We start from the raw sequence: 12712 nt of genomic DNA, 5'->3' as shown, positions 1-12712 counted from the left end.
GGCAATAGAGACAAAGAGTTATGGACGTCTGGGTACCTTTTTCTGGGCAGCACGAGCCCGAAAAAGGACCCCCGTTAACAGAGGATTAACCCTTATAAGCAATAGCCTGTTGCATATTCATACATTCCATACATGATGCATAAATTCCGTTCAAACACAGGATTCTGTCTGGTCATCGTCAGCTTCTTTCTTTGAAACCTAACAGCATCTTCAGGGCTGAACGAGGTGGGAAGAAGTTCGTTTCTTCTGATAAGGGAACAATAAATTCTTTTTCTCTGAAAGATTTAGGTGTCCTGTGGCTGCTATCTCACTGAGTCCTTTCTTTTAAAAAAGTATCTTACATAGCATAGTTTCTATTTTAACATTTTATTATAACCTAAAACTATATTTAACACACTACTTAAGAAAATTAATACAGCATTACTTTCTAACATAGCACATATAATATTCATTTTAATATTATATGTGAAAAGCCAATCATAAAATACACACTTTTCACACCTGGCAAGGTGAGCACTGTCCCATCTCCTGCAGCTGACTGTAGTATATCAGTACACACACCAGTGTCACCTGCGGAAGGCCTGACCCGCAGAAGCCATCTCACTTTTCCTCCATGTGGAGCTGTCCTGCCTGACCCCCCTCTCCAAACAGTGTGAACAGCATCCACTGCAAGGTGCTGGGGGAGTTCTGATGTTCCTGCAGCTCTGGCTGCTATTCTGGGACAGCACTTGCCAAGAACTGCCATTCATGCTCCTGGACAATGAGGATTTCCATATGAGTTAGGAAATGCCATGTGGCTTACAGGGGCAAATGGTTAGCCTGTGGTTGGCTGGAGATGGTGTAGGGCCCAGGAGTAGGGATGGTGTAGCTTTGGACTGTAGAATGGACAGAAACACAGCCTGCAAGGGATCCCTTTGCTCTCCCACATCAGACTAGTTTCCATGGCATCCCCCTGTCAGCTTCCCAGAGGTTACCCATCCCTCCATGCCAAAATACTCTGTTGAAGAGTTGTGCAGCTCTGTCACACATCACATCCCAAAGCAAATCACACATACCCCAAGCCAGACCCCTTGAGTGCCAGAAAGCGCTTCCACATTCCTGCAAAGCTCTTAGGAGTTAAGGTCTCAGCACACATATCCCATTTCTGCCGTGCCTAAATCCTTTGAGGGGAAGCTTGAAGTTAAACTCCAAACAAATTGATACCTCATCTTAGGAGAGTCTCTCGGGAGTCATGGCAGTTCTTCCATGGTCTCCCTACACACACCAAGTGTTGTTACTTCGTGGTATGCAATTCCTACATAAATTCTTCCTACATAAATGTCTTCCTTAAAACAAAACAAATGCTCCACAGCAGCACAAAAAGCAGGGTTTGGCTGAGCAGCCAGGGGTGCAAGCAGCAGAAAAAGCCGCGTGGTGGCGGTATGTTCGTGGAAGTGCCACATTCCAGGGCTATAAAATCTCCCAGGAAACATTCCAAGCGCTGTTGCCGTCTCCAAGTTTTCTACAGAGAAGAGCAGATCAGGCCTGGTGGTGTGCCCGAGGAACGTGGCTATGAAGGAGGACCCTGAGATGCTCAAGGTCTGATATTCCAGCTGGCAAATGGTTATGGAAGGCAGAATGTGGTTTAATGGCATCTTAATTGAAAGCTTCACTGCATTAGGAGCTTAGATGGCTTTCACCAGCTGGATCTTCCAGCAGTGCTGCATTTCTGCTTAACAAAAAGCCAGCACACAGGTCAAAATTCTTTGCAATGAAGCAGTAATCTCTAAGTACTGCTGATTATTTGGGATGCACAATTAACTCCAAATCGCTAATTACAACAGAATCAGCAATATTTTTTTTCACATTAAAGAAATTACAATTCAATTTCTAAAACCATTTGTAACCTAGGCTGTTCTTTCTTAACAATTGCCACACCCAGAGTGCTGTATCCAGCTCTGGAGTCATGAGCACAGGAAGGACATTGACCTGTTAGAGCAAGTCCAGTGGAGGAACATCCTCCTCATTCCAAGCTCATCAGTCCAAGCTCATTAAAGGGCTGGAGCATCTCCCCGACAAGGAAAGGAGGAGAGAATTGGGATTGTTCAGCCTGGAAAAGAGAAGGCTTCAGGGTGACCAAAATGCAGCCTTCCAGTACCTGAAGGGAGCCAGCAAGAGAGCTGGAGAGTGGCTTCAACGTGACAGTAGGTTTAGATTAGTTGTTAGAAAGAAATTTGTCACTGTGAGGGTGGTGAGGCACTGAAGCAGGTTGCCCAGAGAAGCTGTGGATGCCCCATGCCTGGAAGTGTTCAAGGGCGGGTTGGATAAAACTGAGCAACTCACTCTAGTGAAAGGTGTCCCTGCCCATGGCAGGGACTAGGGTTCGGAACTAGATGGTCTTTAGGCTCCCTTCCAACCAATATGTTACATAAACATATGGGAAAATAAAATCTGCACCCTGCAATTAATTTAAAGTGATGGAAAAAAAGGATACATTTAAGTTGATAATTTTGCTTATGCTGTTTTTTCCTTGGTTTGAGCTGTGAAAGTAGGATCCATCGGTTTTATGTGGTGGAAAACACCATGGATCTAAGATAAAGTATGTAGGTCTGCACGCAAACACATGTGCAGCTCAACAGGGATTATAGTGCTTCCCAGAAACACTGCCTGGTCTGGCAGAGAATCTCAAATATGACTGATCACTGGTACACATTATGGCTGCTGTTCATTTACCTTGCCACACACTGTACGGTGTCCTATTGCTTTCAACCAGACCTTGTTCCTGATAAGCCTTATTGCAAGCACTTCAGGTAACTGCAAATCAAAAGGGGGAAAAATCAAAAGGAAAAAAAAACAAAGTGTTGTGTAGTTTCAGCTGAGAAAAGCAGTATTAGCCCTTGCCATAGCGGCTTAGGTCATTGTATGCCACCTCAAAGTCCCGAAAAGCCAGGATCATGAAAGTGACAGCTTAGGAAAATGTCTTGGGACTCACGGCATTTCCACTGTATACACAAACTGTTGCTGTTTCAGGATACACAGTTCCTAAACAAATCCTTTAAAACAAAACAAAAAAAAAAAAAAAAACACAACGGCAGAATCACCCAACTAGAAGAAAAATAAACAAACATATATCTAAAAAAACCCCAAGAAAATTAAAAAAAAATGTTTTAATTCATAAATTCGGTAGCATCCTGCTCAGTAAGCTGAAACACAGCGCAGCCCCAGCTTAAGCGGAGCCCAGCCCCGCCGCCCCCCCCGCCGCCTGCCCGGCCCTCGCCTTCCCTGGGGCCGCGGCGGGGCCGCGCCGCCTCCATCGCCGCCTCTTTCGGGATACAGGCGGCGGGGCCGCTCGGGCGGGCGGCGGCTCCGGTGAGCGGGGGCAGTGGGCGGGGCCGGCGGGGCGGGGGTAGTGGCGGCCGGCCCGGCGGTTCCCGCGGCTCGGCCCCGCGCCCAGGCCAGGATGCGTGGCGGGCTCGGGATGAGCGGCCCCCGGGAAGCCGCGGCTGCGGTGCGGCCGCCCGGGAGAGGCGCCGGGCCGGGGCCGGGGCCGGGCGGGCTCTGCCAGCGCGGGCCTCCGCCGAACGCAGGCCGGGGCTTCCTGCTCCAAACGGGCGGTGTTGGCGGAGCGGGAGTGCTCAGCTTTCCTCCCTGAGGAAGGCTGGGGCTGGCGCTGTGTGCGCTCCCGCCGGCAGCACGTGTGAGAGCGGCGGCGAGCCCCGCTGCTGCCCTGCCGCGGCTGCCGCCCCATGCCGGCCTGCTGTGACCTTGGGGAGCGGAGCTACGGCCTGCCCACGCGGCTATTGCAAGGAGCAGCGCTGCCTTCTGCGTGCGTCTCAGTCTTTGGAGACTGCATGGGCAGAGAGAAACATCTGGAGCTGAAATAACATCTGCTTGCAGAGGACTCTGCAGGACCTGTTACACTAACTAATGCTTCTGTATTTCCAGGTTTGAGGTTGGGATTTGCTTTGGAAGTCACAGAGCAGTTGCTGCCTCGTTCTGCCAACATTCAACTTTTAATATAGTAGTATTATTACAAACAGGAAAAAAAAGGTATGTACTGATATAATGCTAATTTAGTTTTGACTAAGACTTAAATCTTCTGAAAGTGGCACTGGGCTGATATGGATCAGACAACTAAACTTCCTTATCTCTTAAAAGGTCCTTATTTTTATATGTATATACTTTTTTCCTTCTGCTGCCAAGTTTTCTGTGGGTGATCTGGCATATGCTCCCTTTGAGGACTGGCACGAATCGATAAGCACTCAGCATGATGAAACCAGTGTACATTTTACTGAACGCAGGCAATTGTTGCTCTCTAGTAATTCCTTTCATTCAAAGTCTGTCTCAATGATTTGGTTTTTTCTCCCCTAAATGAAGAGCAAAACTCAGAGTGCAGTGTGAACTCTAATGGGATATATAGGATAACCAAGCATAATTTGGCCTTGGAGCCTCCATGTTGAAGTAACACCTGGTGTGCCATGCTGTCAGTAACAAAACAGTTCAAATCTGAAGCCACAATTGTGAAATTACTTGTGTTAGTGCCATTTATTGCAAGAGCAATGCTTTATTTTATTTTAAACTCATTTAGATTTACGTAACAGATTGGATGGGTAAAATCACTGAGTGACAATATTTGGCCTACTTGTGTATTTTTCTAATGTTCAAGAATAATAAATCTGTTTAGAGACAGGCTTTTTTAAAGCCTTGGTTGTATCCAAGTGTCTATGGTTTTTGTACAAAGGATGTGGTTTATACAATGTGTCTTTCTATGATTCTTTCAAGGTAGCCTACTGGGAATTATGTTTCCCATTCAGATTATGCCAAAATACATTTTGGGAGGTAACAGGCTTCAAAAGAAACATTGCAGTAGGTAGAGGAGTGAAAATTGTTCTGTTTACTGATGTACTGTGCTTGAAGACAGGCTTAAAAGCCAGTGAGGCACTAATTCACATGTGTATTTGTGTGGGTTTTAAGACTCATGCAGCTTTTTGACAGTACTGCCAGACAGCAGCATGGCTCTGAAACAGTGGGAGCTCTTTGGCCGAGTTATTTTACCCCAGATAAAAAAGCTTGTCTTAACTGCTTGCCCAGTGAAAGTATCTTGATGCAAACTTGAGAACTGAATTAATTTGAATGTTTTATTTCAAAGTGTCAAATTTGTATTTTTTCTTTCCAGCTGCCTTCCTGAGAGATGAGGTGTAATTCTTATTTATAATATTCTGTTGTGGGGGGGACTTGCACTAGGAACATGACAGCCAGACACAATTCAAGATGTTCATGTTCTTTCCCTTTTTACTCCTCTTCTGAAAGCCACCCAGTGTATCATCATGGGTAGAGTTTTCTTAGCTGTTCTTCACCATGAGGAGAGCAGATTCTGTTTTGAGGGTGAGGAGCTGAGACAAGCATGAAATATTTCAGCCTTAAACACCTGAGGGAAGACTATGCCTCTATAATCAATATAAAAGTAACCTTCAGCACTGTTCCCTGGATGTACTCTTTTGCTTTCATTTGAGAGATCCAGGGAGATAAGAAGCTGGAAAACCCAAGTAAGCTCAAGCTAGGCAATGCTACTCCAGATTTGCCCAATGCAGCAAAATCAGTCAAGATACAAGTATGCTAAGTCTCATTCGTGAGCACAACCATTTTCTGTCTCTAAATGGAAGAGTGGATCTGAGGGTGTTCCTGTAACGCTTTTGCCTGTCAAGTTATTGTAAACTGTGTATGTTTTATCTTTCTCTTCCCTCAGGAGACAAGTATCTCCATACCTAACAGGAAACAGGAGACTTTGCTCTGAAATAATTGATAAACAAGTGTGAAGCATGAGGATCAACTCTGCTGTTCAGGCTGCTATTGACCTCACAGCAGGTGCTGCAGGTAATGCTTAATTGCACAAAACTTCTGAGAGACAGTTTCAATGCCTTTGACAAATATAAAAGCAGTTTGCTGTTGCTGAAAAGACTCACCCTCTGTGTTTTAAGGGTATAAGGAGAAGCAGTGACCTCAGCCAGTGCTGCAACTGTATCACTATTGCTCTCCCTGGCGAAACCCCTGCCACACAGTGAAGAAGACATAGCAACTTTCTCAGACTAATCATTTTCTATAAGGAGGTTTAAGTTCTGCTGACATGAGTTTATGAATCAGTCAGAGTATCAGTAGAGTTTTGCAAGGAAGTTGGTGTGTGGTTGATTGAGGTGCTGCTTTTGTCACAGGAACCGTCCCTAACTGAAAGGGACAAAAGGCTACCTGAAGGGTTTCTGGCTCAGACAACATCCTGGTGTGAATCTCTAAAACCTGTGAAGCTCAGTAGTAGAACTGATGATGCATTTGCATAACTGACTTCCACTTCAGTCTACTCTGTGCTGTAAAATTTTGCTGGACCAGTTGTGTGGATATGATTGCACTTTCTCACTGATATTGCCATGTTGGTAATGTCTCTGGCTCAGGGATGCCATTTTGAACTCTGCCAGGGAAAAGGGGTCTTTTTGACACTTCTAACCTAACAATGGTTATATGGAAAAGGTGGAAGATTTGTCTAATTTACTTTTGTAATTTAGTAGCAGTTTAGACAATGTTAGTGATCTTTTTTTCTTTCCCACATAATAAATATTGCAGTCAGTCCTTTTATGGCAATGTTAATGCTGTGAATATGGCAGTATTAATGGTGTTTAGTGCATTCAATGGTAGTTATTTGCAGTCATTTGTCAGAGTGGAGGTTAACACTGCAGTGAGAAAGAAGGGGTAACAGCAGTGTGGCACCCTCTGCGCTCTTTAGAAAATGTAATTAAGTAAGCAAACAGCTTCTTCCTCCAGAAAATGCATAACCTGGTTTTACCTTCCTCTCCAGATACAGTCTTGACATGTTGAGGCAAGCAAATTCTGGACAAGAATAAATAAGTCATTTGTCTGTCTGTGGTCATAGTCCTTTGCCTATGATCTAAGCAACCTCTAATACCTTCTTTGATTCAGTAGGACTCTTTTCCCCACCACTGCCATAATATTAGGACCACATTTGTCTGAATTTTCAAACAGATTTGACTTTTTGGGTTTCTGATTTGTTTTAATTGTGTAGTTGGTCTGGGTTTTTTGTGACTCTTTACTGCTGGCTGGAAGAATTATTTTTTTCTTAATATTTCAGATAATAACTAGGACTCTTGGTCTTTATCTTGAGGCTTACAAAGTTGCAGTTTACTAGGCTTTTTGAGCCAATGTCATTAACAGCCTTTTTGGAACAGCCATTCTGTCAACTCCCAATTTTTTAGCTTTACATTTGCAAGAACATTCCTGGTTTCCCTGGACATCTTCCAACAGCCATTATTTTATTACAGGAACCTAGCATTTGTCCTGTAGATTAATATCTACCTGACTTCCCTGCAAATAACACTGGCTGAGCCTTCCCAGCTCTGCTTTTCATTTGAAGTTTACATGGGTGTTACTGGTCTGAGCCAGCTACTTTTCTCCTTGGCTATCCTTCCAGAGCAGGAAACTCTTCATGCTTCCTTGCATGATTTGCTCTGAAGCTCTTAATGATCCATATGGTTGAGAATGAGGTTTTATGGCAGCTAGATCCTGAGTTTCTCTCAAAGGCCTGAAGTACCTCTTTGCAGAGGAGCAAGAACAATGTTATGCAAATGTGTTTGCAAAGAGTAAAATGGACTGCTAATAACACTAGTTAAACAAATAGTTACTCTTCTCCCCACTTAAAAAAAAAACAAAAAAAACCTAATCTTAATTGGATGCACAAATTTGTTTCCATTTCAGTTGCTTTCCTATCTGTATTTACAGATAATTTAAGGTATGTGCATGTCAATTGTGCTTTGGTTAAAGATCAGCTTCTGTTTTAGTAAAGTTCTCTCTTGCTAAAAAACAAAACCATGAACCCTATATAAGGTACACCTATCATGTGTTTCCTGTCAAGTATCTGCTTCTAATAGATTGCTATCACTGTACACTGTTTCTTACTGAAAAAGTGCAATATCAGCTCTTCCTGCAGACTACAGAATTGAGTTAGATCAGCAGAAGAACACTGCACTGTGAGAAAAATGGTTATTGATGACATTGATGGAAATATCACACAAGTTTTCAGGGTATTGATCTTGCAGTTCAGTTTGGAAAAGATAACATGTTGAGAAACTTTGCCCTTTTCCCCTTTTTCAGCTTACACTCGACACTTCCAGTCTCTGGAAAGAAATGTGCTTAACAGCCACTTGGAGTTTTGAAGTAAAGGGTTTGAGTCTTTGGTTATCAATTTATTATGTATGATCAGTTTGGCACTCTCAGCAGTGTTCCTCTTGTCCTGGAGGAATCACTTGATTACTAATCTTTCAGGGTTGAGATTTTTTTTTGTTATTATTGGAATGTAAAATCAGAGATGCCTTCCGAACCCCTGCATTAATGGGCAAAGGAAAATGTTGTTTAACTCATTGACACAAGTGACTTGATTGCAGAACAATACCTCTAATTCAGTACAAGTCTCTAAAAGTGAGCTGATTCATTTTGATGCTTGCTTTTCATGCGATAAAAAAATATTTAATGAGAATCATGATGTTACGCCTTTGCCTGATTTTTTTTCTTAAGGTAACTAAATTCACCAGTGACAATTGACACCATTGTGCTAAAATCAGTGCACTTGTCTTTTCCTACAGGGAATTAATTAATCTTTGCTTTCTGTATGATTTTCTTAATACTGCTGCTCCAGCATAGGTGTTGCAGTTGTGATAACCTTCAGCCACTGTTAACTTCCACTGCTTGCCTAGGTGGGACAGCCTGTGTGGTGACTGGCCAGCCCTTTGACACTGCAAAGGTGAAGATGCAGACGTTCCCCAGCATGTACAAAGGACTTGTTGACTGTTTTGTCAAAACCTATAAGCAAGTGGGATTTCGAGGCTTCTACAAGGGAACCTCACCAGCACTTGTAGCCAACATTGCAGAAAACTCCGTTCTGTTCATGTGCTATGGATTTTGCCAACAAATTGTGAGAAGAATTGTTGGAGTAGACAGGAAAACAAAGCTCAGGTTAGTAATAAATATCTGGTTTGTATTTTAAAATAAATGAGCATATAAAATGTAATGCAACTGCTATTTGCCAATACTGTACTGTCAGGTGCAAGTGAGGTCCCAGGTTCTCCTCTGACAGTGTACAGTGTAGTAAATTTTGGAATATAGGCCTTAGTGTGACAATATAGCGTCTAATATAACAGAGCTGTCTACTAACCAGTCACTGCAGCTGGCTGGTTTACATGATCACAGCTTAACTGGAGTATTCAACACCTGGAACATTTTTACCAATAGGATGGAGCATTTCAACACCTGAAAGCTTGTACTCCTTTAATATCTAGGTTGTTCTGATTTTGCACGGGAGGTAGTGGCTTTTCTTACAAGGAGGCATACTAAGGGAGAAAGGCACTTTTCTAATATTGTCTTGCTTTAAAAAATGTATTTATTTAAGGTTCAAAAGCTTGCTCACCCTACAAACCCCTTACCTTTTCCTACCCATTAAAATGTAAGAGGTAGGCCTACCAGCAGTGTGTTTCACTTCTTCACTGTCTTTTATGATCATGCTGGGAGGTGAACCACAGATGTGCAGATGTCCTGGGATCATCTCATGTGACTGAGGCACCATGGTCATGTGGGGATGTAGGGAAGGTAGTGCAGGAAACTTTGAAACAGTGTATTGGTGTACTACTCTGTCTTTGGTGTTGGATACAGAATGGGAATGTGAGTATGTAGCAATAGCAAGCACCTTTGCCATCTAGTAATTATTTCTTTAGTCAGGTAATGGTGCTTTTCAGATCCAAGATGGCTCTTTAATGCCTTGTTGATTCAAGGTCAAATAGTGTGACTGCAGAGCTGTTCTAGGACAAAACATTAAAGAATTTAAGTTTACTGGAAAGATTGTCCCTTGGTGTTGTTTCCTTATTCTCTTCATCTGGATTATTGTGGGGGCACCTTATGAGGCACATGCAAGAGAGAATTGTATCAACATGGTCTTCAGCAGGGCCCTGATGAGAACATGTGGTCTGTCCAGGACATCCCCACCCATTGTTACTGTACTGTTACACCTTCAGAAAAGGACAAACTACAAAATGTTTTTCAGTTAAAGGAGTACATATCACTGATGCATAAGTCGCAAAGAAAAGAGATGAAGGGAGAAATGCTAAATTCTCTTTATCTTTTAACATATGCTTAGTTTAACCAACAGATTTCATCATAAAGTCTAAAGTGAGACAACAAATTGGAAAAAGAAGTGCTAAATTCCATTTGCTGCTCTGCAGGCAGTCACTGATATCTTCCACTTTGAAAGTTCTCATTACTGCCATATCTGAATGCCAGGAGCTTTGCTTCATGTCATAACTTGAGTTTTGTGATGCTTCAAGGTGAAAAGTTGTAGCTTTAATCTCTGATACTATAGATGTATCAAACTGCTGGGCACAAGGCAAGCATCTCCCTTGGATGGAAAGAATTTCTGTGCTGCAGTGAGATCAGTCTCAGCTATGCTGACTCCCCAGAGAAGCTCCACTTCTATGCTATTATGCAGCTCCTGTCCAAAACACCAGTGTCTGTAGGAGCCTGTTTAAAATTCATCATAAAGCAGTGTTGCCCTCGAGTACCAGCCTTTTGAGTCCTGGCAGTTTAGCAACCCAGAATCTGTGGTATGTGTAAAGTCACCACAAAATAAGCCCCAGTTTTGGAACACTGAGTCACTGCAGATGACAGTGCTGTCTTGTTTGGTGGTGTGGTTTATGTTTGTGCTGTGTCTGATTCACATGGTTGCATTCATAGCAGCACATCCATACAAAGAGTACAGTGATCCATTGTGCCTTTCAGTTTTCTAGCATCTTCCACTGAAGGCCTTTATTAATACTGGTAAGGTGAATTTGAAAATACTGACATCTATCTATATGAGGTGATTATTGCTTCTGGTCTACCAAAAGTTGCCTAGTAAAACAAGTCTATGGAAATCTTCATAAATGCCATCAAATCTTCCTTTCCTGGCTTTTCTTCTGCTCCAATTATTCAAGTATAGCTAAAAGGTTAGAGGTTGCAACACACCTCTTTGGTGTCAAAAGGGTGTCTTTCAGCTGTATAAGAATATGGAATGAGCTAGGTTTTTCCTCCCTCTGGTTTGAGTAACTGCCCTTTGCCCTCAAGAATCTTTCCCCCAAGACTGCCAGGTTTTTTTGATGATACTTAGGGTACAGGTTCAGGAAGCTCATTGCTGGTGCAGTGGCTCCACTGCACTGAAGGTCAGTGCCCAAATACCTTCTGCAGTTTCTTTCTTGCAGTGATCTACAGAATGCTGCTGCAGGCTCCTTTGCCTCTGCCTTTGCCACCCTTGTCCTCTGTCCCACAGAGCTGGTGAAGTGCCGGCTACAGGCCATGCATGAAATGCAGTTGTCAGGAAAGATAATCCAGGGACACAAGTAAGTATACACCCAGCTCAATATCCCTGAAACCCTTTCTTGTGTATTATTTCTTCAAATCCTGTATTGGCTCAGTGTCACATTTATAGTGCACTGCTAACCAGAGAAGAGTTGTGGCTGGGAGGGTCACAGCCTGCTGACCTTCTGGGTGATAGTAAAGCTGGATGCCAGTGAAGGGCTCCCAGCAGGATCTTGCTCTAAGTCTTACATAAATTCAATTGTTTGCACGCTAGGTCTCACCATTAATTGTTGCTGCAGTTGCCTACTGGTCTGTTACTTCTCATTATCTGGCTAATAAGTATCACTAACTGGGTCAACCTCTCTCAGTACAGTTTGGTCAGTAGTGAAGGGTGTTATCCAAAAGGATGGTCCCCTTGGATTTTATCGTGGCCTGTCAAGCACTTTGCTGCGGGAAGTCCCAGGCTATTTTTTCTTCTTTGGAGGGTATGAACTGAGCCGGACATTCTTTGCCTCTGGGAGATCAAAAGATGAATTAGGTATGGTGCCTTTTTACGGGTGGGTTTTGACATGCTGTCATGGGGGACATAAAGGGGGGCATATCTTCTCTGAAGATATACTAATAATGTTGTAAAATACATGTAAATGAAGGAGATGAGGCATACTAAATATGGAGGGCTGCATCTTGTATATACACAGTAATAAATTATTGATGTGACCATTTTCCAGTGAAGCGGGATGTATCATAAATAGAGAATTAATACACTGAGCTAACACTACAAAACTGCTGAAATATCTGACCCCACAGTGTAACACAACTCTGAACTGTTTCATTTCAGCTGCCATTCAGAGTGATTTTGAAGTATTTAGCTGCATTCTCTTGAACAGTGTGTTCAAGTATATGCTGAACCGCATGCTGATCATTAGACGTAGTTACAATGATAGTAAGAGAACACTGAGATTGAAAATTAGAAGGGAAAAAACCATGGTGATGCCAGAATAAAGACTGCCTGTCTCCTGTTAAAAGACAGAACCAGTCTTGCTTGGAGTCAGGATTTCAGCTGCATGCATTTTGGACATGTAACAAAACGTTTACAAACATCTGATCGGAAATACAAAATCAGAGTGCATCATGAAGGAAATGACTGATTACAAAGTAACTCTACCAAATTCTCTATATATGATTAGTAACACTATATTATGTTTTGTCTAAACCATTTCACAATTAACCTTGGAAAGTGATTACAAGTGTTAAAAAAGTGAATTTAGTTAATACAATCAAAATTGAATTCTGAGTTATAATTTTTTAACACTGCCAATAATCTAAGAGGCACTCTTTATAATCTTTGAGTTTC

The 12712-nt window shown here is 42.6% G+C and overlaps 1 protein-coding gene across 1 annotated transcript in view; it reads left to right on the top strand.

Moving 5' to 3' along the window:
• The first annotated feature begins 3250 nt into the window (after positions 1–3250).
• The window catches only part of SLC25A15 (solute carrier family 25 member 15), a 13233-nt gene continuing 3771 nt past the window's right edge, over positions 3251–12712 (top strand). Inside the window, exons 1-6 of the mRNA XM_030949390.1 lie at positions 3251–3348; positions 3925–4029; positions 5726–5853; positions 8733–8991; positions 11262–11399; positions 11727–11896. Coding sequence (XP_030805250.1) covers positions 5799–5853; positions 8733–8991; positions 11262–11399; positions 11727–11896 — 622 coding nt within the window. The 5' untranslated portion in view covers positions 3251–3348; positions 3925–4029; positions 5726–5798. The remainder of the gene's footprint in view (positions 3349–3924; positions 4030–5725; positions 5854–8732; positions 8992–11261; positions 11400–11726; positions 11897–12712) is intronic.

This window comes from Camarhynchus parvulus, chromosome 1, assembly GCF_901933205.1.
Source record: "Camarhynchus parvulus chromosome 1, STF_HiC, whole genome shotgun sequence".
Lineage (NCBI taxonomy): Eukaryota > Metazoa > Chordata > Aves > Passeriformes > Thraupidae > Camarhynchus > Camarhynchus parvulus.
The sequence above is the reverse complement of the archived record's forward strand: the minus strand, read 5'-3'. Positions and strand labels throughout refer to the sequence as shown.